The sequence below is a fragment of the Symphodus melops genome, assembly GCF_947650265.1.
Source record: "Symphodus melops genome assembly, chromosome: 2".
Classification (NCBI taxonomy): Eukaryota; Metazoa; Chordata; class Actinopteri; order Labriformes; family Labridae; genus Symphodus; species Symphodus melops.
Window position 1 is genome coordinate 27,346,717 of NC_136692.1, and position 22,717 is coordinate 27,369,433.

The window sequence follows — 22,717 nt, forward strand, 5'->3', positions numbered from 1 at the left end:
GAATTAAATTTGTGTTTTAAGTTCATAAAATAAAGCCTGGATTTGTTCTCCAACTTTAAAATGTCACTTTCAAATCGACAGAGCACCTTTAATGCTCTTTATTATTATAGTTTCTCTTTTAATCACTCTTATCTTCTTACATCCTCAGTTATTGTTGCTTGAATTCAGATGTTTGGGTTCTGATGTTGGTCAGGCCACAATCAAAGGACTGGGTGGGTTTATTTCACATTTTGTGGGTTGTAGACACACAAAATACCCAAATAGCCTATATGTTCAGAAACACTTTTTTTCACAATATATACCCTTTAATACGTAAATGTGCTCTTGTTGTTTGTCTGTTAATGTTTTAATGCTTTGTTTAACCTCTGTTTGACAAATTATTTTCAATCAGAGTTTCGATACGCCCCTGTGCCATGCAAATCAGATCCTGCAGCTCCACTCCTCATCAGGTCTATGATTACCTTTGTCATGAACTGTACATTCTTGTGTTTGACTCTTACAGACACCGCCTGCTAAACCTGGACAGGTGGAGTCTAGAACAAGAAGGACAGCACACAACCAGAAAAACCTGCTGTTGGATCCGTATCCGTGTAAGAAACTGAACTAGGGCTGTATGTGAAGGGATCCAAGAGAAGAACTTATGGGAAATGATGCTGAATAATTAATATAAACCAGACGACACACAGGTGTTTAACTCAGACTGAGCTGGACCAGTGTCGGTGTTAGCACGGCTGCAGATAGTCAGAGAGGAAGGAAACCTGCTGGAGCTGGAGCTCTTATCATTTTAACAAATAAGTCTCCTGTGAACGTCTGCAGGTACCGTGTTTAAACTCACAGCTAGCTCTTAGTCCAGGTATCTGTGAGCCCAGGTAGCTTCCAACCGGTTAGCTACTGTCAACAGCAGCTAACCTAGCCTAGCTCATCGTGTCACAAGCTTCAAGATGAGACTGAAGGTGGGCTTTCTCCTGCGGTCTCTAGTGGTCATCGGGACATTTCTGGCTCTGGTTGTCATCTGGTCCTCCCTGTCCCCCAAACCCAGCGAGGAAAACCCCTTTAGCAGACGGGTGAGTAAATCAGAAGCTAACAAAAGCTAACCAGCTGAGAGTTAACTGTCAAAAGCGGTGTCACAGTAAGCATTAAAACATCGTCTGGTCAGGGTATGCCTTTTATACGTGTTTATGTACCGTGTTTAACGAGTTACAGGTGTGTTTGTCATGTCTGATAACGACAGCTCACGTTTAGAGCCCTCAATGGTTGTCATGGTGATTTACTGTAGCTAGCCGCTGATGCTAGCTCGCTGCTCTGAGACAAACACACACAGAAGTGTGCAGCGGGGATTTGTTTACATTGTGGTGGTTTTTATTCATACTGTGTTGACCACAGAAATAACATACGGTGTTGACTATTACTCAAAGTCGGTCCAGGATACACATCCGCATGCGTCACCACGCTGCAGCTGTCATACTTCACCAAGCCGGAAGTGTACAGGTGTGACACACGTGTAGGTGATACAGTGTAGGAGACTTTATTTCAAAATCACACAATCTGTCTGTTTGTTTAGAGTTTTTAACAGTACATGGCTTTTAATGATATTTTTATGCATTTTATTAGTATTATTATTTGTTTTGTTATAGGCTTTAGGCAGAGAGAGTGGGGAATGACTTGCAGGAAAGGAGCATCAGGTCAGCTTCGAGAATTACAGCCCCTAAAAACTCAGCCAACGATGCCCCATTTTTGAAGAACTTCCAAACTGCAGAATATGAGCTTTCAAAAGAGACCTTATCTGTGCTTGTAGTGTAAACTGTTCAAGATAAGTATTGTATTTCCTCATGGCATGTCTGCATAGATATCTATAGACATATATTTGCCATCAACAAAGTTCATAAAAGTTTGTCCAGGATCCTGTTTATCACTCTGTAGAGTGACTTTATCTTTTAGCAGTATGTGTTAGCCAGGGAGACCAGTTAGTGTCATTTTCAAATTAGACTGTTTTACCATTCTTGATGCAAGATTTCAGCTGTTCAACAGTTTAGAATCTCTCTTGTCTTATTTTACATTTCATAATGCTCCCAATCTTTTCAATGGGAGACAAGTCAGGATTGTGGGAATGCCTGTTTATCAGCCACACTCTTAAACCACAGAGCTTTGGTGTTGCAGTACTTGCACAATGTGGTTTAACATTGTCATGATGAAATAATCGAGGCTTTCCCTAAAAAAACAAGTGATCTATTTGTCAGCGTATGTTGCTCCTTAACCTTTGGGCATTAATGGAACATTCACAAATCTACAGTTTACCCATGCAGCACCCCACCCACATACCATCACTGACGCTGGTTGTGAACTGAGCACTGATAACAGGCCGGATGGCCCCTCCTCTCTTTAGCCCAGAGTTCCATTATTTTTCCAAACAGGATGTGAAATTTAGATTCATCAGACTTTAAAAGAGAGGCGGTGTGGGGGTGCAGTGGTTAGCACCATCGCCTGACAGCAGGAAGGTTCCTCTTTCAAATCCCAGTCAGCCTTTCTGTGACGGGTTTAGATTTTCTCCCAGTGCGTTGGTTTTCTTCCTCACACAGTGCACAGACATGCTCGGCAGGTTCATTGGTGACTCTAAACTTCCCTGAGGTTGGATGTGAATGTTTGTTCATCTCCGTATGTCAGTCCTTTGATTGACTGGTGACCAGTTCAGGATGTAACCCTGTCTCCGGCCAATGACAGCTGATCCATCTAAGCCCCTAGCAACCTGAATGGGATAAGAGGTATACAAAGCAGTAATAGTAATGAATGGATTAGACTTGCCTCAGTTAAATGATGTTGTTTATGGATCTGGGTTGTACCTATATATTTTCATAATGAGTATTTAATTTTCTGAAAAACAGAGACATTTCTCTTTTTGCTGTTTTCAATCAAATGTGGTGTTTCCCTTCGTCACATTCAGTTTTCATTAATATGATATAACTCACAACCTTTTAGAAACGTTTTAAAATATAGTTTATTCATTCATCTACTGGAGCATCCCTCCCAAAGATGGTTGGACTCTTTTATGGTTTACTTCGAAGCACACAAAACCTCATCAACCACCCAAACCATTGTCAGAGCTTCATGCATCTTCCGACGTTGCTGAATGTTAAACACTTTTACCGTGTCAAATGGATGCACCCCTGTGGGGTTTATTTTAATCGAAGTGTAGTTCTGTATTCGTTTAAACATCCGCTCAGAAAGAAAAGCCATTCAGACCTCAGATTTAAAAAGTACTTTCACAGCTGATATCCTGTCAGTCGTGGTTTTATGTATGATTAAACCCTCAATGTGGTCTTACAGGAGGATGTAGCCCTGCCCAGAGTAGACCCCGCAGACCAGTTTAAGCCTGTGGTGCCCTGGCCACATGTGGAGGGGGTCGAGGTTGACCTTCACTCCATCCGACAAAAACATGGTGAGACTGTTTTTTGTTTTTTTTTATGTCCAGAAACACACTGCACTCTGAGACTGCCAACACACACGCACACACACACACTCCACCTGTAAGAGGAGAGTCTGGATTATATGTTCTCATGCTTTGGTTCCGGGTTTTCCTCCATCAGGAACCAAAACCCCCCAGAAGGTGGAGAAACAGCCCGACGAGAAGCAGGTGATCCAGCAGCAGTATGTGACGTTTAAACCCCACAGTCACGCATACACCAGCCCCGTCCTGAAGAACGGCATCCTGGGTAACTTTGAGCCTCAAGAACCAGAACCTCCAGGCGTCCCTAATGGTCCTGGAGAGGGGGCCAAACCCTTCATCCTGGGTCCAGAGTACAAAGACGCCGTGCAGGCCGCCGTTAAAGAGTTTGGCTTCAACATGGTGGCCAGTGACATGATATCTCTGGACAGAAGCATCAGCGACATTCGCCATGAGGAGTGAGTCACAGTGTTAACACTGTTAATAGATCAGTGTTAGTCTGAATAATCCTCGCTGGTGTCACTATCACATCGCAGCAAACATGATGAATGAAATCATGCAGTGTCAGCTACTTATAGATGAACAATCAAAGAAAGGAAGAGATTCAGTAAAAGACAAAAGGATTTATTCATGAACAATCTTTAACGGTCCCATAACTAAGTTCAAAATCTCTAATTGAAATAACAATAAGTACATCCAAACATCACAGAGCGGCATTAGACATAATGAGCAATTTAAAAACTAAAGTACTTTCAAAATCGCTAATGTTAAATAAAAAAGTCTCTGTTTTCATGTACTGCTGCTCCGTGCACGCTCTCTCATCTGTCTGTATTTCTAATGCTCTGAATCCCTCACGATCAGGGTCCAGACGTGGGTCTAGTCTGCTAACATGAGGACTTAGTAGAAGACATGTTTCCACAGACTTTTGATTTGTGCCCATAGATGTGTCTGAACATGCACAAGACAGCTGGATACACACTAAAGAACATCTAAAAGCAGAGAGAAATGTATGGGACCTTTAACAAACAAACAGACAGACACACACACACACACACACACACACACACAGAGAGACGGATATGGGTGTGCCTTGTACACACTCAATTAAAAGATTGTGGCTAACCGGTCTTGCTGCAGATCCACAAACAATCAAACCATCTCAGTGGTTTAACTTTGGTTCATGCACTTTAAACGTGTGATTCTCGTCAATCTGCAGACAGAATACAATCATGGATTTAAACTTCTGTGATTCAAAAACACACTCATCTAACTTCAAACTTCTACTGTAAAAGTTGTTTCTTGAAGTGTTACAGACAGACCTGGCCAATCTTTTTTTTTTTAATACAAATACTCACCATGCTGTTGTTTCAGCATCGTTTCAGGCTGTTAATTATAATCTAATCTTTTGTTTTGGGTTCGTAGCGCTGCAGTGCGACACCGGGCTGGACTGGCACCAAAAAAAGGCCCTGGCATTATTGACCATGGCGGCCCACCATGATTATTTATATGATTTGCGAAGGCACACGACATACACTAACCCGCTGTGTTTCTCACCTGCTCAGGTGTAAGTACTGGCACTATGACGACAGACTGCTGACCTCCAGTGTGGTGATCGTGTTTCATAATGAAGGCTGGTCTACACTGATGAGGACGGTCCACAGTGTGATCAAGAGGACTCCAAGGAAATACCTGGCTGAGATCGTCTTGATCGACGACTTTAGCAACAAAGGTCAGACTTCTCTGCTGATAAATACCAAGTAGCATAACTGCTACCAAAGACGAATCATCCAGCAATATCTGATGAACTACTACAGTCTGACTGAAGTGTCTAACCACCACACTGACTCACTGACTGTGTGTGTGTGTGTGTGTGTGTGTGTGTGTGTGTGTGTGTGTGTGTGTGTGTGTGTGTGTGTGTGTGTGTGTGTGTGTGTGTGTGTGTGTGTGTGTGTGTGTGTGTGTGTGTGTGTGTGTGTGTGTGTGTGTGTGTGTGTGTGTGTGTGTGTGTGTGTGTGTGTGTGTGTGTGTGTGTGTGTGTGTGTGTGTGTGTGTAGCCCACCTGAAGGAGCGTCTGGAGGAATACATCAAACAGTGGAACGGTCTGGTGAAACTGTTCAGGAATGAGAAGAGAGAAGGACTGATCCAGGCCAGGAGCATCGGAGCCAATAAGGCCACTAAAGGAGAGGTACCCGATGATGTGACTGATGCTGCCACACACACACACACACACACACACACACACACACACACACACACGTGTGAGGGGTGGATCATGCAGGAGTGAAGAACTGGATGATAGGGTTTAGAATGGTTTAAAGTTTGATGCGAGCAGGAAGTGGGAGCCAGTGTAAGGCACGGTGACATGTGCTCAAAGGGGTGGAGTTTGAATGTTGGACTTTTACCAGACATCAACACACAGACGTGTTTATCTGTGTGTCCCTCCTTCAGGTGTTAATCTACCTGGATGCTCACTGTGAGGTTGGAATCAACTGGTACGCTCCTCTCATCGCTCCTATAGCAAAAGACAGGTAACAAACACACACACACACACACACACACACACACACACACACACACACATATATATATAAACATAAACACATGCACACAGATACATGTGATACTGTTTCAGTGTGTTTAGAATCTGTACAGTCCTCTCAGATATACGTCTATATTTCAGATCATCTTTTCTTCCTACTTGTGGGTCTGTTAGGGACACAAACAGAAAGCATGAATAATAGAATAGATTTTAATTCCCCCTTTAAGAGATAGTGGAAGATAAATTTAACAGACTGTTAGCTTGAACCGTCATCCAGCTCAGATTAAACCCCTGTTAACACTGCCCTCTTAAACCCACAGAGTCTAATCAGAACTCATCAATCTAAGACCCAACAGAATGTATGAAAGAAAGTATGAACCTCACAGGGAGCGCAGTGTAGGACTATTGGAAAGCCCCCCGCCCCCCACAGAGCCCATATTTAATGCCACAGAGGGCACAGGGTTCAATCCTGAACAAACAGAATGCCCAGGTTTAATCCAACAGAGAGCCCCTTTTTATTCCATCAATGGTGCCTCCTCAGTGATGTGATATTGGGGGCCAAGTGTGTGATTTTACATTGCTTTCAGGCCTGGTGTGTACACACACACACACACACACACACACACACACACACACACACACACACACTCTCAGAGCATGCCTCCCTGCTGGTTCTGACGTCACTGTTGCCTCTTTTACGCTGATGTCTCTACGTCTGACGCTGGCTCAGTGTTAAATCAATTCCTTCACTGTTTTGCCTCTGTAACATTTACACTGACGGCGACGTGTAGCCGGGGCATAAAGGTCCTGCCGGCAACTGGCAACGTAAAGGGCCTTTTTTGTGTGTGTGTGTGTGTGTGTGTGTGTGTGTGTGTGTGTGTGTGTAGGACAGTGTGCACAGTGCCTCTCATAGATTATATAGATGGTAATGAGTACACCGTGGAGCCCCAGCAGGGTGGAGACGAGGACGGGCTGGCTCGGGGAGCCTGGGACTGGAGCCTGCTTTGGAAGAGAGTCCCACTGGGCAACAGAGAGAAGGCCAAGAGAAAACACACCACTCAGCCCTACCGGTACTCACTCTTCAGAGAGCAGACAGCATGCTAACACTCATCCCTGTTCTGTTTGTTTCTCCATCTCCATCCCTCTATCCACCCCACGTCTTCGTGCTGTCGCTGTCACTGCTGTCTGTGTCCGCCTGTTTGTGTCCTACATGGACACTTCCCCTGCATCCCTACACTCCCCCTGTGTGTGTCCTGTATGCATGGCCCCACCTTGCCTCTGTCAGAACGGTGTGTACGGTGCCTCTGGTTGACTCCATTGACGGACAGCAGTACAACATCGGGCCCCAGGGTGGAGGAGACCAGGACGGCTACGCTAGAGGTGCCTGGGACTGGAGCATGCTCTGGAAGAGAGTCCCTCTAGGAGACAAAGAAAAAAATCTGAGAAAGACTCGCACTGAGCCATATAGGTACACAAAACAAACGCCTCTAAAATAGTCAGTGTCACCTCGGAGACAAACAGGTCCGAACTTGAGCACAACTCGTTTCTAATAATTAACCTTGAACATAGCTACACTGTTTAGTACTATATATTACGTAACCATGGAAAGGAACTAATCAGACAGGTCGTTATGATGTGTGTGGGACCTGATTGGTCCCAAAAGGACAGTTTAGTTAGACAATAGATCAAATAAACAACACAATAAAGTAAAGTAAAGACAGAACTTTAATCAAAGTACATGAGAAGAATGATATGAGTGAAACATTGAAATCTCTGCTATGGTATTGTTGATCATTTTGACAGTGGTTTAAGACATCATTGAAGGTTTTAACGATGTGAAAAGTATGAAATAAAAAGGTTATATGATTCAGTTTAACTGACTAACTAACTAAACACTGTTGTTACGCTGTCGGGGGGGAAACATCTGTCCTGCCCGCTGCCTCCTCTGTGCTTTAAGCTGTTCAGAGTTTACTTTGTTGTCTTACTGGTTGTTGTCTTACTGGTTGTTGTCTTACTGGTTGTTGTCTCACTGGTTGTTGCCTTACTGGTTGTTCTCTCCCACATGGCGTCTTGTCTCAGTCTGACTCTGTGGTGTTAAGTGTCAGTGGGTCAGGCTCAGTGCTGGCTCATGGTGTCGGGTCTGTGCTGAGGGTGAACTGGGATCGCTCCGGTGTGATTGGGTTCAGATCGGGGCACCATCATTTCCCCCTCCCTCCCGAAACCTTTTCATTCATCTTGTCTGTGTGTTGATCTCTTTCTCGGCTCTGCTCTCACTTTCTCCTGTGTGCTGATACTGTCTGATCAGGTGTGTGTGCTAAATGACAGTAATAACAGAAACTCATCTTTGTTCATTAACCAGATAAGTACTGATGATGTTGCTGATTCTCACTGATGATTGTAAGTTTCTTTGTCCTTGTCTGAGTCCTCCTCTGTGTGTATGTGCGTGTTTGTTTACATGTGTGTGTGTGTGTGTACCTCAGGTCTCCTGCCATGGCGGGGGGTCTGTTTGCTATCGAGAGAGACTTCTTCTTTGAGCTGGGTCTGTACGATCCTGGCCTGCAGATCTGGGGAGGAGAAAACTTTGAAATATCTTACAAGGTAAACAAAGAGTACTACCCTTTATAAACACCTATAGCACAGTCTCAGATTATTTTGTCACATACTGTACTTTAAACTTGTGTGTAGATCTGGCAGTGTGGCGGTCAGCTCCTCTTCGTGCCGTGCTCCCGGGTCGGTCACATCTACAGGTTACATGGTTGGCAGGGGAACCCGCCACCCGCACACGTCGGATCATCGCCGACTCTGAAGGTAGAGCAGCTCACACTGAGACACAGCTGACACATCCGCACTAGAACTTACTGATTAACAGGAAATCACCCAAGAAGCTCAGTCAAAACGATCCGAACAACTTTTTATCATCATGACCTTCCAACACAACTACACAGATTGAGATTGTTCATGAAGAAGTTTTTCTTGAGTTTTTTAAGGATCTTTAGACATCAAAATGCTCTTCGTTATGTAAAGCGTTAATGTCGGTGCTAGGACCCTGAAAGAAAATAAACCTGACAGAGATGGTTAAAAAAAAGCCTGGTGTAATCCATGTGTACGTGTTTGTCTTTCATCAGAACTACGTGCGGGTGGTGGAGGTTTGGTGGGATGAATATAAGGACTATTTTTACGCCAGTCGTCCTGAGACTCTCACGCTGGCCTACGGAGACATCAGTGAGCTCAAACGGTTCAGGTAACACAGTGATTAATGTGATTCGATCTGAGTGTCTCTGTTTAGTGCCATTCACCCACCTGTCTTCAACATACTGACACGGTTAACCAGCAATAGTCCATTCAGACGGACTTCCTGTCAGTTTGAAACGGATTTGCTCAAATCTTCACAATGTGACCAGGAGGGATCCAGAGTTGAACAGGAGGTGGTGCGTTATTAACTAGTTATAGCTAGGCTCACATCCATGCACAGTGCCGGTCCTGAAACCAAACTTCTGTTGGCGTTTCCGAAGGGTGTGTCTCTGGGAGGTTGTGGATATACCTGGAGGGACTTCTCAACTGCACGTTACTGTAACTGTGGGCTGTGCTCATGCACCAAACACCAAGAGTCTGCAGCCTGCTTGGAGTCAAGTATTTAAGGAAGTTCTTCCAAGGAACTTTATTTATGTACTGAAGGTTTTTAAAGCCCACATGGGTAATAATGCAGACACCCAGAGAGGGACGACAGGAAGGATGGCCTGCTGATCTGAACCCTGATGGTGTTGTTGGACTTTTGTATTCGTCATGGATTGGCAATGACAAACAGCATATTTGACCAAATGTGAGATAGATAGATAGATAGATAGATAGATAGATAGATAGATAGATACTTTATTGATCCCGAGGGAAATTCAGGGCATCCAGTAGCAGTATACAGACAGGCAGGACACAAGACATTGGTTACAATACACACCCGCTGTCCCCCCTCCCCTCTGTATACAATAATCCCCCAAACAAGATTTAGCAGCTCCTATGTGACTAAGAGTAAAGGTTAAACCTGTGCAGTTGGCATTAGCATTAGACTTAAAACTTATATAGCATAATGTACCTAACCTGTGAGGAGAGAGAAACGTGTGCTAGTTAAAAGAGACCTGTAGACAGTTAAAGAGCCTTGGAAAACAAGTGCTGACCTTCTAGAAACTAGTTACATGTGCATGTACAGAGGTGTTTGAGGTAGTGCCAGAGGTGTGAGTACAGTCGTTAAACAGCCAATGGAGGAGTGCAATTGGGCTCAGCCACATAAAGGAGCAGTGATTAGCATTAAGTGTCCCAAACAATAAGGTGAAACCAGGAGTGATTAGGGTGATTGCCATTTAAGTACCCAACTATTGAGGAGCAGATTAGCATTAAGTGTTGAAGACAATAGAGTGAAACTTGACCTAGTTGGGGTGATCATGTCAACCATTACAGATGTAGCATAACACAACAGTAGGATGAAACCAGACATGATTAGGGTGATTATCATTTAAGTGACCTGTGCTCAGTAAGGTGACCTATCAATATGCATTAAAGTGTCCAACTGGAGGCTGACTGAGGTCAGCAGTGCAGATGAGGAGTGGGAAAAAAAGTGAAGAAAAGAGTCCAGGGTTCACCGTGTGCTTCTTCCCTGCCGTGACAGTGAAGTGTTGTGCAGTCTTATTGCCAGGGGGAAAAAAGAGTTCTTGAGTTTGTCCATGGAGCACGACTGTGACAGCAGTCTGTCACTGAACATGCTCCTCTGACCGGTGAAGGTGCTGTGCAGAGGGTGGTGTGTGTTGTCCATGATGGAGAGCATTTTGTCCAGAGACCTCCTCTCTACCACTGTCACCAGTGAGTCCAGCTCTGTACCCACCACAGAGCCAGCCCTCCTCACCAGTCTGTCCAGGCGTGCTGCGTCCCTCTTCTTGCAGCTTCCTCCCCAGCACACCACTGCGTAGAAGAGGACGCTGGACACCACAGACTGGTAGAACATCTGCAGCAGCTTTTTGCAGATGTTGAAGGACCCCAGCCTTCTCAGGAAGTACAGACGACTCTGTCCCTTCCTGCAGGTAGTGTCCATGTTAGGCGACCAGTCCAGCTTGTCATCCAGCTGCAGCCCCAGATACCCGTAGGTTGACCACCTCCACGTCGACCCCCCCCCGATGGAAACAGGTTCTAGATGTGGTTTGTTCCTTCGGAAGTCCACCACCATCTCCTTGGTCTTGGAGGTGTTTACCTGCAGATGGTTGTCACTGCACCACGTCACAAAGTCCTCGATCAGGCTCCTGTACTCCTCCTCCTGTCCATCCCTGACGCAACCAACTATCGCAGTGTCGTCCGAGTATTTCTGCATGTGGCAGAGCTCAGAGTTATACTGGAAGTCAGAACCAGGCAGCTGTCCATGAGATACTACAGGCTCTGAACTTTGTTGGGCTGTCTTGTTTGATGTGTATCTTCAGTGTGGCATGAAGGTCAGAGACTGTGCCTTTGGGGGGGCAAAGCAGTGGTCCCCATTTTTATAAAGGGGGAATGGAGGGCGTGCTCCAAATACTCTGCCTACCCGGGAAAGTCTATTCTGGGGTGCTGAAAGGAGGCATTGGTCGAGCATCCAACCTCGGATACAGGAGGAACAGTTGTTGGGAATTTTCAGGAGCGAATATCTGACCAACAGTTATGTTGGGTTTTATGAAGTAAAATTTGATTGTCAAAATAAATTAATAATTAAGTTTATTTAATTATTAATCTAAATCAATAATTGTTATTAAACTGCGTTTAATAAACCTCGGGGCACCACCCTGTAAACAGGGAACAACCAAAATATTACCAATATCAGTCTCAAATTATTTAATTAAATACCAATATCATTAATAATTAATAATCTGTATTTAATTGAAGGTGTGAAATCCGAACACAAAGCCCTTTCACCCAGCCTAAGTCACAAAGCAAATTCACAGTGATCACAAACAACGACTTTTTAAGATATAATAGAATTTATTTAACAAAGCCACATCAAGTAAATCAATGAAACCCAATCAAACAAATAACCATCATAAGCCAAACTACAATTAACAAACAAAACAAACAAGCGTGGCACGTGTGTGTGTGTGTGTGTGTGTGTGTGTGTGTGTGTGTGTGTGTGTGTGTGTGTGTGTGTGTGTGTGTGTGTGTGTGTGTGTGTGTGTGTGTGTGTGTGTGTGTGTGTGTGTGTGTGTGTGTGTGTGTGTGTGTGTGTGTGTGTGTGTGTGTGTGTGTGTGTGTGTGTGTGTGTGTGTGTGTGTGTGTGTGTGTGTGTGTGTGTGAGAGAGAGAAAGGGGGGGGGAACAGACAGACAGAGACAGATCAAAATGGCGACGACCACGCGTGGTCACGTGATGGCGGACACAGAACGTGATCTACGTTTCAGCAGCGTCTGGAAAGCCACAGATCTCTATGTGTGTGCGTCTACCGAAAGGTGTGTGTGTAAAGGCGAGAGAGCGAGAGAAAACAACGCACCTCGACAGCTCAATCTCGGACTGGAGCTCACCACAACTCAGAGCACAGTTTACGTCGCGTACCAGAAGCAAGTGGCCGGATTTGTATCAGACGGCGTTCACACTAGTCTTTCTGATAGTGAGTCTATTACCCGGTTATGACGCGGGAGCTCACAGAGAAACACACGGGACACAGCGGCACAAATAAGGAGAACAAAAGAGATTTTACTCTGGTAAAATCTAAGACACATCGGTCAAACACCAAGCAAATATTATCACCGTTTCCCAATAATAACTCAGTTATTAAACACACTCTCTATATCTAACTGCCCAGACCTAGCTAAGCCTCACTTGTAACCGTTTGTCCACGGTTGATGAAAGGAAGAAAAGAGGTTCTGGAGCGGCCTTTCTGCAGTTGTAAGGTGATGGCGGTGCGTGTCCAGTGGGGTTGAGCAGGGCCGTCGTGTCCTCCGTCGAGCGAGGTGATCTCCGTGGGTGTCCTTTCTTTAAAGGACGGAACGAGACGTAATCCTTATAGTCTCTCTCAATACCGTTTTGATACGGGAAAAATAGAACGCTATACTTCTGAGATGCGTTCAAGTGGATGATCTAGGCTCGGAAATTAGGACGTCGGTGTGCTTCAAGGCCTTGGATCAGCTGCGCGCCAAAACTTAAACAAAGAGCAGCGTGCTGGAAACAGGAACAGAGTTGGGTATCCTCGGACGTCGCCAGACGACGTTTGAAAGAGGCAGAACAATGAGACATGGCCGGCTTTATACCTCCCAGACTTCACACCTCTGTGTTAGGTGTGGCAAAGCATTCTGGGAGTACCTGCAAGGCATGCTGGGATATAGAGTCTTTTGTCGTAGTTCTCCAAACATACACAGCCTGAACTTTGCCATCCTGGCTGGACCCAACATCCCCCCTGGCCTGAAGAGCGGGATGCAGGTCATGGTCTTCAGGGCACTATGGGCCACCAGTCCACGTGCTTTGGAGATACTTGTACAAAAGTTAATTTGGCAAACAGTCCATAAATTCAAGAGGCATTTGGTCTGGGCAGGCATTGAGGCAAAGTCTGGGCAGACTGTCTAACTATGTCTAACGCTAAACATCAAAACATAATCAGGCATTAGCGAAGCTTTGCTGCTCAAGGTGCATTCTTGGACAAAACACATGAAACAAACAAACAAGAGGAAGAGAGAAAGAGAACAGTTTCATGTGTAGATGTGTGGGCTAACTCCTTGACTGGGCAGGAGAAAGCCTGTGTGTGTTTGTGGCATGTCAGTAATGTGTAATGTACATGTACATGTAGAGTCTCACTATGGGTGTGAGGCCACAAACAAAACAAAAACAACAACAAAAGCGTGAGTAGAGTTACTGGATTTTGAAATGGGAGCTACTCACGCCTCCCCAATGTGGAGTCAGAACCTGGTTCTTTGTAAGGGCTGGAGGCCTGCCACTGTCTTACCCCATCTATCACCCCCCTCGGAATTGTGCTAGTCATTTCACTGCCGAGACCTGCTTCCTTATGAAGCTCTTGGGAACTCTGGTTATACCTACCCTTCTGACTTAGGCTTCGGTCATCCCGAGAGTTCTGTTCAGGTCTGTCAGTGATTGACTCCTCAGGCTGGAACCTACCCTACGGCTGGCTCAACCCTTCACCCCCCTGGCTCTGTCGTCTTCTCTGCCGGTGACGTGGTCTCTTGGACTGCTTCATAGCACGAGGCAATTCGTTGCCTTCAAGTGCTACGTCACCTTTGTGACGCTCAGGGTGTATGTGTGGGAACCTGCAGGTAGTAGGAGAGGGCCTGCTGTAATCTCTGCCTGAGGGGGCTGAGATGTCACCCCCCTTCCCATGGGGTGATTCAAACCTGTGAAGGTGTGAAAAGGTGTGACAGCTGTCAATATACCGGAGCGTTTTCTCAAAGGGAGGGGCTCTACAGTCAAAGTCTTTCTGTTCAGGATTAACAGGGGGAACAAGACTTTGTTCAGTCATTAGACTATCCTGGCTGCTCGGTTTTCTACTGAGCTTTTTCAGCAGGGGCGTTTGATCTTCTAAGGGGCTTGGTGCACGATCAGAGTCATATCCTGACGACGTGGCTTGCTCTATGCTTACCTGTGCTCCCTTAATTAATTCAAAGGCGTCTAACACCTTCTGCTTGGCAGTTCGTAGGTGCTGACGAAGAGATTTGTTCTCTTCCTGCAGGGATTGGACCTCTGGCTGGAGTGTCTCCATTGAAGCACTGACACTCCGTCTGGTCCATAGACCATGAGTTACAGCCTGGTGGGAGTTGCCCGAGTCGTCTGAAGACTCATAAGTCCTCTGGTCGTCCAACATGTCTGTCTCCTTCCTCCAGGGATCTGGTTCAGTATCCCATCCCTTGTGTAGGGCTTCCTCAGCTGGCGTGGGGGCTGCGGTGCGTACCTGCTCCTCCTGAATTCCGGGTACCATGACACTTTCTTTCATTCGTCTGGCTAACCTGCAGCTTTCTTGCAGTATTTTATTCTCCTCCTGCAGGGCCTTGCATTCGACTTGCAAGGTCTTAAGTCGGTCCTGCATCCTTTTGAAGCCGTCCTTTAGGATCTGGTTATCTTCTTGCACCTGGGCGAGCTGTGCCTGGTGTCTCTTTTGCTGCAAATATGATTTGCGCTGAAAAGGGAGGAGAAGTTGGCCGAGAACATTCGAAGATGTGTACTGTGGTTTCCCTGTTAGATGAGTTATATACTCAACCGACTCATTTAATTTATCTTCGCCTGTGCTGAGGGTGGAGGAGTTCAGACTGTTGACCTTTAAAGGGACGTGGTTTAAACCTGCAACTCCAACCTGAGGGGGTGGATTGTGTGATCCACAGGGGGCCTTGGTCCCTGACTGCTGAATGTCTTTCGCAGACATTCTGTCTTTGTTGGGGGTGATCTTGGCTCGGGGGTTGGCCTGGTCACCTACCTTTCTCAAGGTGTCCTTACAAATGCTAATGAAATAGCTGATCAGGTTGGCAATCCCCTCTAAGGAGAGCTGCGTCAGACCAGCAACAGTTTCTTTTGGTGATGTGTGGTGGTCTGATCCAAAAGGAGTCTTAGCTCCTGGCTCACAAGAAGTTTTGGTACCCATGTTAATGTTAATGTTGATGTGGTAAAACAGAATACCTTAGTGGATTACTGTTTGTGAAGCTGCAAGATAAAAAGTCAGCAGGAGGCAATTCTGACCTACGGTTCTAAACCGGATCAGTGCAGTCTGTCCTGGCAGCTAGGTGCGAACATTCACACCTCAAGTCCTTTTGAGGATTGGGGGAAGACACACCTCTCAGGCAGCTGGCTCTGTAACAATTTTAAAGTTACACTCCTGACTGAGCAAATGGCTAACTTGTTGTCTCCAACAACAATAAGCACACAAAAATTATTAAACTACTCACTCGTCAACACGCAGCAGCACAACTAACACACAACTTGATGTTTGCTTTGCTTTAAAAACAACAAAAAGTAATCTCCCAAAGAAAAGAGAATTTCCTTAGAAGACTCACTTCAGGATTAAAAAGTTTGGATCACTGTGAACAAACAATGTAACAAAGCTGGTTTATTAAGGGCCTCACACGGGATGCATCATTATGTTGGGAATTTTCAGGAGCGAATACCTGACCAACAGTTATGTTGGGTTTTGTGAGGTAAAATTTGATTGTCAAAATAAATTAATAATTAAGTTTATTTAATTATTAATCTAAATCAATAATTGTTATTAAACTGCGTTTAATAAACCTCGGGGCACCACCCTGTAAACAGGGAACAACCAAAATATTACCAATATCAGTCTCAAATTATTTAATTAAATACCAATATCATTAATAATTAATAATCTGTATTTAATTGAAGGTGTGAAATCCGAACACAAAGCCCTTTCACCCAGCCTAAGTCACAAAGCAAATTCACAGTGATCACAAACAACGACTTTTTAAGATATAATAGAATTTATTTAACACAGCCACATCAAGTAAATCAATGAAACCCAATCAAACAAATAACCATCATAAGCCAAACTACAATTAACAAACAAACCTGTGTGTGTGTGTGTGTGTGTGTGTGTGTGTGTGTGTGTGTGTGTGTGTGTGTGTGTGTGTGTGTGTGTGTGTGTGTGTGTGTGTGTGTGTGTGTGTGTGTGTGTGTGTGTGTGTGTGTGTGTGTGTGTGTGTGTGTGTGTGTGTGTGTGTGTGTGTGTGTGTGTGTGTGAGAGAGAAAGGGGGGGGGAACAGACAGACAGAGACAGATCAAAATGGCGACGACCACGCGTGGTCACGTGATGGCGGACACAGGACGTGATCTACGTTTCAGCAGCGTCTGGAAAGCCACAGATCTCTATGTGTGTGCGTCTACCGAAAGGTGTGTGTGTAAAGGCGAGAGAGCGAGAGAAAACAACGCACCTCGACAGCTCAATCTCGGACTGGAGCTCACCACAACTCAGAGCACAGTTTACGTCGCGTACCAGAAGCTAGTGGCCGGATTTGTATCAGACGGCGTTCACACTAGTCTTTCTGATAGTGAGTCTATTACCCGGTTATGACGCGGGAGCTCACAGAGAAACACACGGGACACAGCGGCACAAATAAGGAGAACAAAAGAGATTTTACTCTGGTAAAATCTAAGACACATCGGTCAAACACCAAGCAAATATTATCACCGTTTCCCAATAATAACTCAGTTATTAAACACACTCTCTATATCTAACTGCCCAGACCTAGCTATGCCTCACTTGTAACCGTTTGTCCACGGTTGATGAAAGGAAGAAAAGAGGTTCTGGAACGGCCTTTCTGCAGTTATATGGAGATGGCGGTGCGTGTCCAAAGGGGGTTGAGCAGGGCCGTAGTGTCCTCCGTCGAGCGAGGTGATCTCCGTGGGTGTCCTTTCTTTAAAGGACGGAACGAGACGTAATCCTTACAGTCTCTCTCAATACCGTTTTGATACGGGAAAAATAGAACGCTATACTTCTGAGATGCGTTCAAGTGGATGATCTAGGCTCGGAAATTAGGACGTCGGTGTGCTTCAAGGCCTTGGATCAGCTGCGCGCCAAAACCTTTAAACAAAGAGCAGCGTGCTGGAAACAGGAACAGAGTTGGGTATCCTCGGACGTCGCCAGACGACGTTTGAAAGAGGCAGAACAATGAGACATGGCCGGCTTTATACCTCCCAGACTTCACACCTCTGTGTTAGGTGTGGCAAAGCATTCTGGGAGTACCTGCAAGGCATGCTGGGATATAGAGTCTTTTGTCGTAGTTCTCCAAACATACACAGCCTGAACTTTGCCATCCTGGCTGGACCCAACACAGTGTAGATCCCATCTTGGCTGTGGAACAGTGGATGATCTTTAACCTTAACTGGGACGAACATGGGAATGTTCTTATCCTGTCTAAATGTGTTTTGTGGACCTTTAAAGGGCCCAGGATTGGGAATCTTCTTGGGGGTTCCTGTGGCACTGGAGTTGTTACAAGGAGCCGTCTCATCCTTGGGTTCGCCAAATGTGAAGTGGATGAGGAAAAGCACCGAAGTGTAAGACCATGGTTCTCTGCTGGATGACTCTTTGGCTTCTGATTGAGCCGCTGCCTCAGACAAAGGTGTCGTCCAGTCTTGTTCACAGTGATGGTAAAATGGATCATGAGGTTGACAGACTGTACTGGACTGGCATTGGTTGAGATGAAACTACGCCTGAAGTTAGATGTACTGGTGGTGAATGTTGCAGCTGTGTTCATGAGCTTTCAGAGCGCCCTGGTCTGGGAGCGTCCTAGAATCCCCCAAATCAGATCATTTCACTCTCCGAACCTGTCCTGAAAGGAGTCCTGATTATTAAAAGTCTGCTTTCATAAATCAGTGTTTTATTACCTGCTAACTTGTTATAAATAAATATATTGGTTCATGCTGTTTGAAACTTTTCCTGTGTTTTATTTTTATTTTTCCTTCTCATCAGAGAGGAGCATCGCTGTAAAGGCTTCAAATGGTTCATGGAGGAGATTGCATATGACATCCCACTGAATTATCCCCTGCCTCCTAAAAATGTGGAGTGGGGCGAGGTAGGAACACACACACACACACACACACACACACACACACACACACACACACACACACACACACACACACACACACACACACACTCTCTCTCTCTGTTTGTTTCCGAGTTGTGTTGATCATGTTTTAAATGTGTGTAGATTCGGGGATTAGAGACCAGTTACTGTATCGACAGTATGGGACACACTAACGGCGGAAGCGTGGAGATTGGACCTTGCCACAGGATGGGGGGAAACCAGGTACTGACCCACATGGAGCTTCTGGTCTGGTTTGGACCAGTTTAACAAACAGCAGAGCAGCTTCAGTCTGTGTGACTGATGTTTAGATAAAGGGAATCATTAATACTACTGTCTGTAAGGAGGCCTTCCTACTCACTTCCTCCATATTACATTTACTTCAGTTTTTACCTCGAACACTTCCTTACTGAGTGAGGAGGAGAGGCTGACTTTAAAAAAACCCAACAGAGCCTTCTCTTTAAAGATTTATGGTTTCTGACAGACACGTCTGATCCACGACCACCAGATGACCCGATTCTGCTATTTTAACTTCTCTGTATATTTGAGACTGAGAGCCACCAGTAAGTGGGTCCAAACTCACTGTGTGTGTGTCTGTGTCTGTCTGTGTGTTCGTGTGTTCGTGTGTGTGTGTGTGCGTGTGCGTGTGCGTGTGTCTGCAGTTATTCCGGATCAATGAGGCTAACCAGCTGATGCAGTATGACCAGTGCTTGGCAACAGGAAAAGCCAACTCAGATGTCATCATTACACATTGTGAGCGGAACCAGTACACTGACTGGAAGTACTTCAAGGTAACACACTCACACTTGAACACGCACGCACACACACACAGATCAGTACTGAACAGTACCTCATTGTGTTTTTCTCTGTGTGTTTTCAGGATTTGAATCGGTTCACTCATGTGCCAACAGGTAAATATTTGCTCTTTTATTAATACACACGTTCTTCTTTGTCACCATCAACATGATGACGTTTCCTCGGACAGTTGTTGTCACACTCCTGATGTCTTATGTGTGTTTATATGTGATGTGTGTATTATTGTAGCTATCTGTGCTGATGTGTCTTTCTGTCCTGGTCTCAGGGAAGTGTCTGGACCGCTCCGACATGCTGCACACCGTGTTCATCTCAGACTGTGACACCAGTAAAACCAGTCAGAAGTGGGAGATGAACAACATTGTGGCTGTGTAACCAGCTACGACTCAGACATGGAGGCCGGGTGTAAAACACTCTATCAGACTGTGATACTGATGACACACACACACACACACACACACACACACACACACACACACACACACACACACACACACACACACACACACACACACACACACACACACACACACACACACACACACACACACACACACACACACACACACACACACACACACACACACACACACACACACACACACACACACACACACACACACACACACACACACACACACACACACACACACACGAGTAACACTCCTACTGGTCTGAACTGGACCCATACTGGGCTCTTTTCTGTTGATTTGGGCTCTCAGGTGTTTCAAACTTTCTCACTTTGATTTAAATTACTAAACAGTCTTTAATTTTTCGTCCCCTGATCATACTTTCCTCACTAACCAAAGAGTCCGTTCTACCTGTGGAGGAGCCAGCGACATCATTAATGTGGGAACCAGGAGATGTGTCATTGTAGGTTCAGGTTAAGGCCGCTTCAAGATGTTAATGTTGAAGAGAAACTCTCAGATGAGACCGACCTGAGCAAACAAAGCTGCTGTGTTTATTTTAGTTTACCTGATCAGACTCGATCAGTCAGAGAGCATGAACCTTATCTGAGAACAGAGCCACTAAACACATGGACGACAGACACACTGTGAACTCTGACTAACTGAGCTGTGTTCTTCTTTACTCTTCGAGACGTTCTCATTATTTCCACTTTTAAGGGTCTCCTCTCCATGGACCCGAGAGACAAAACTGTGCTCACACTCCTCTAAACTCTGATTCACAGACAGAAAACAAAACCCCTCAGTGGGCCACGTTTGACACCAGCCCTCCTTCACTGTCACATCAGAAACACTAACTTTACTCCTCTGATTGGCTCCAGTTCTTTCTATTGATCAGGTCTGATTGATCAGCTCCCACAGACGGTGTGATGTTTGTGTGAGTGACGAGGACTCCTGCCTTATGACAGACTGATGAAGGTTCAGTATCTGACCAGCTGACTGTGACACGGCCTGATGATAATGAACACTGTGTTGTTTGTGAATGGGGGGGGGGGGGGGGGGGATACAAACACGACAACACATGAAGAAAAAGTGATTCTTTGTGGGAGGCTTTGGTGTTTGGACGATCATGTATGCAATGTTTTGTACAATGTAAATAGATTCTTTGTAAAGACGCTGAATAATTTTGTGAAGGGGCCTGAATGATGTAAATATTTAACTTATAGCAAAGATTTAATATTTGGGGGGTGATGGAGCAAATAAAACACCTGATTTTTACAGCTCATGCTGCTTCCTGTTTGTTTCTGAGTCAATCACTGCAGTCTGACACACAAAGACTTAATTTATATTTTATTGAAAACGGCTCTTGCTGTTTTCTAACAGTGTGCTAAAGAAGCATTCTGGCACAAGCTTTACCAACTCACAAGGTGTATGAAGAGTGAAAGGCTGAGAAGAGGTCAAAATACTCCAGCAGCACTTGTAGTAAGAAGGCTGGTTGGTTTCTAACAATGCACAAAGTTTAGTTTATTTAAGTCTAAAGTTTTTAAAGCAACAATCTAACTTCTCCACCTTAAAAAAAAAAAAAAAAAGAAGTCCATCAAATAATACAATTACTTTCAACAGAGTGGAGGGTATATCTCCCTGGTGCACAGAGTGCCCTGATCATCTGTTTTCAGTACTATGTAACTACTCTCTGGTGAGAAGTGATACAGTAAACATCTTATAAATACAAAGTTGTTTTCTTTGTCTACCAACAGATGCACAAAAGAAGAAAATCAAAGTTTGTTTGCCTGTTGGCACAACAGTGGGTTTGGCTCCAACACCAGCATCCATGTGTTACTTTTGGATTCTTTTAAAAAGAAATTACAAAAAAAAAAAAAGCACTGGATATAAACCCTTAACCCACAGGTTGAGTATTTTAGGTTAACTTAACCATGTCATGCTTAACACTTGATTAGACAGACAAGAAGGAACATGCCTTTTCTTCAGTGTCGTATGTCCCTGAAAGAACAACAACTCCACCAAGAATAGCAACATTGATGCCACAGGCACAGACACGGGTGGACACTGTGGTCCTGGAACAAATCTCCCTTTTAAAGCAATCTGCCCGTGTCAGTATGTTGACTGCCCAACAAGTGGAGACACTCCTTGTTGAGGGGCTGCAAACAATGCAGGGTAAAAGCAGACTGATCTGCTTACCTGCTCAATCACCTCAACTATTCATCTAAGACGTTTCTGCTTGGACGGGGTTTTTACCAATCATGAAATGGCGTGCTGAAGCATTTGCCAAAGACAACTTTAGCAAAACTCCTGGCTCCAGCTCACAGCTTTACACCGAAGCCAACCCAGCGGTCCTAGTCCTAGCGCAATAGGAAGAAAATCTTAACTCCTCGGAGAGAGTCTCCACCATCGCTTACTCTCTTAAACCGCTTTACGATCCTTTTGAATGAGGCCTCAGTCCAATTTGCTGATGCTGCAGCAACCCCTCCTCCAGCTGTCCCAGTGGACTCTACAGCTCCATGTCTAATATTCATGTTCTGTCTGTGAAGTGTTAATTTACACATTTTTTTTACCTGCAAAATGCCCTTTCAGTATTATCATTGTGGTCTGAGGGAAACTTTCACCTGTGGTCCTGGCAGGCACAAAGCCCTGAGGCTGGAAAAGTTAGGGACCGTCAATAGAAAAAGATGCCGTGCAACCTTTAGTAAAAGGTTTGATCTGGTTTCATTTTGATTATTGACATTGTAAACTGCATAGCTAAATATGCCTGCCTCCCTTATAAGGCAGGAGTCTGTGACGCATCCAGTTTATATCTAAAAGCTGGAGCCCATCTGTGATCTGTAATTTTCAATGCTATACAACACTTCTCTGTACCACCATGATAACCCTAAACCCAAATCCACTCAGGAGTGAACATTAGTCACTACCACCTTACAGTGTGAGGCAATCAAAGGCAACTTATGGCCTCGCAAGGAGGCATCTTGCACCGCCAT

The 22,717-nt window shown here is 45.0% G+C and overlaps 1 protein-coding gene across 4 annotated transcripts; it reads left to right on the forward strand.

The window, feature by feature from the left end:
• The first annotated feature begins 398 nt into the window (after positions 1 to 398).
• LOC306819838 (N-acetylgalactosaminyltransferase 7-like) lies at positions 399 to 19,787 on the forward strand. 4 transcript variants are annotated; one of them, XM_079337418.1, is made up of 16 exons: positions 399 to 1,064; positions 3,322 to 3,433; positions 3,582 to 3,897; positions 5,002 to 5,168; positions 5,494 to 5,624; positions 5,888 to 5,967; positions 6,866 to 7,048; positions 7,264 to 7,446; positions 8,459 to 8,576; positions 8,664 to 8,786; positions 9,104 to 9,219; positions 18,393 to 18,495; positions 18,634 to 18,732; positions 19,170 to 19,298; positions 19,388 to 19,418; positions 19,589 to 19,787. In XM_079337418.1, the coding sequence occupies exons 1-16, from the start codon at positions 942 to 944 to the stop codon at positions 19,693 to 19,695; spliced, it is 2,121 nt and encodes a 706-aa protein (XP_079193544.1). In that variant the 5' UTR covers positions 399 to 941; the 3' UTR covers positions 19,696 to 19,787. The 4 variants fall into 4 exon arrangements, with proteins under 4 accessions (XP_079193544.1, XP_079193542.1, XP_079193541.1 ...); XM_079337416.1 differs by lacking the exon at positions 7,264 to 7,446; XM_079337415.1 differs by lacking the exon at positions 6,866 to 7,048 and having other exon boundaries at positions 400 to 1,064.
• Positions 19,788 to 22,717: the final 2,930 nt, after the last annotated feature.

Excerpts from the sequence above, each read along its gene's own strand:
- LOC306819838 (XM_079337418.1), top strand. The coding sequence starts at position 942 with ATGAGACTGAAGGTGGGCTTTCTCCTGCGGTCTCTAGTGGTCATCGGG. Across the intron at positions 9,220-18,392 it reads AGTGAGCTCAAACGGTTCAG|AGAGGAGCATCGCTGTAAAG; the intron begins GTAACACAGTGA and ends CCTTCTCATCAG. Across the intron at positions 18,496-18,633 it reads AAAATGTGGAGTGGGGCGAG|ATTCGGGGATTAGAGACCAG; the intron begins GTAGGAACACAC and ends AAATGTGTGTAG.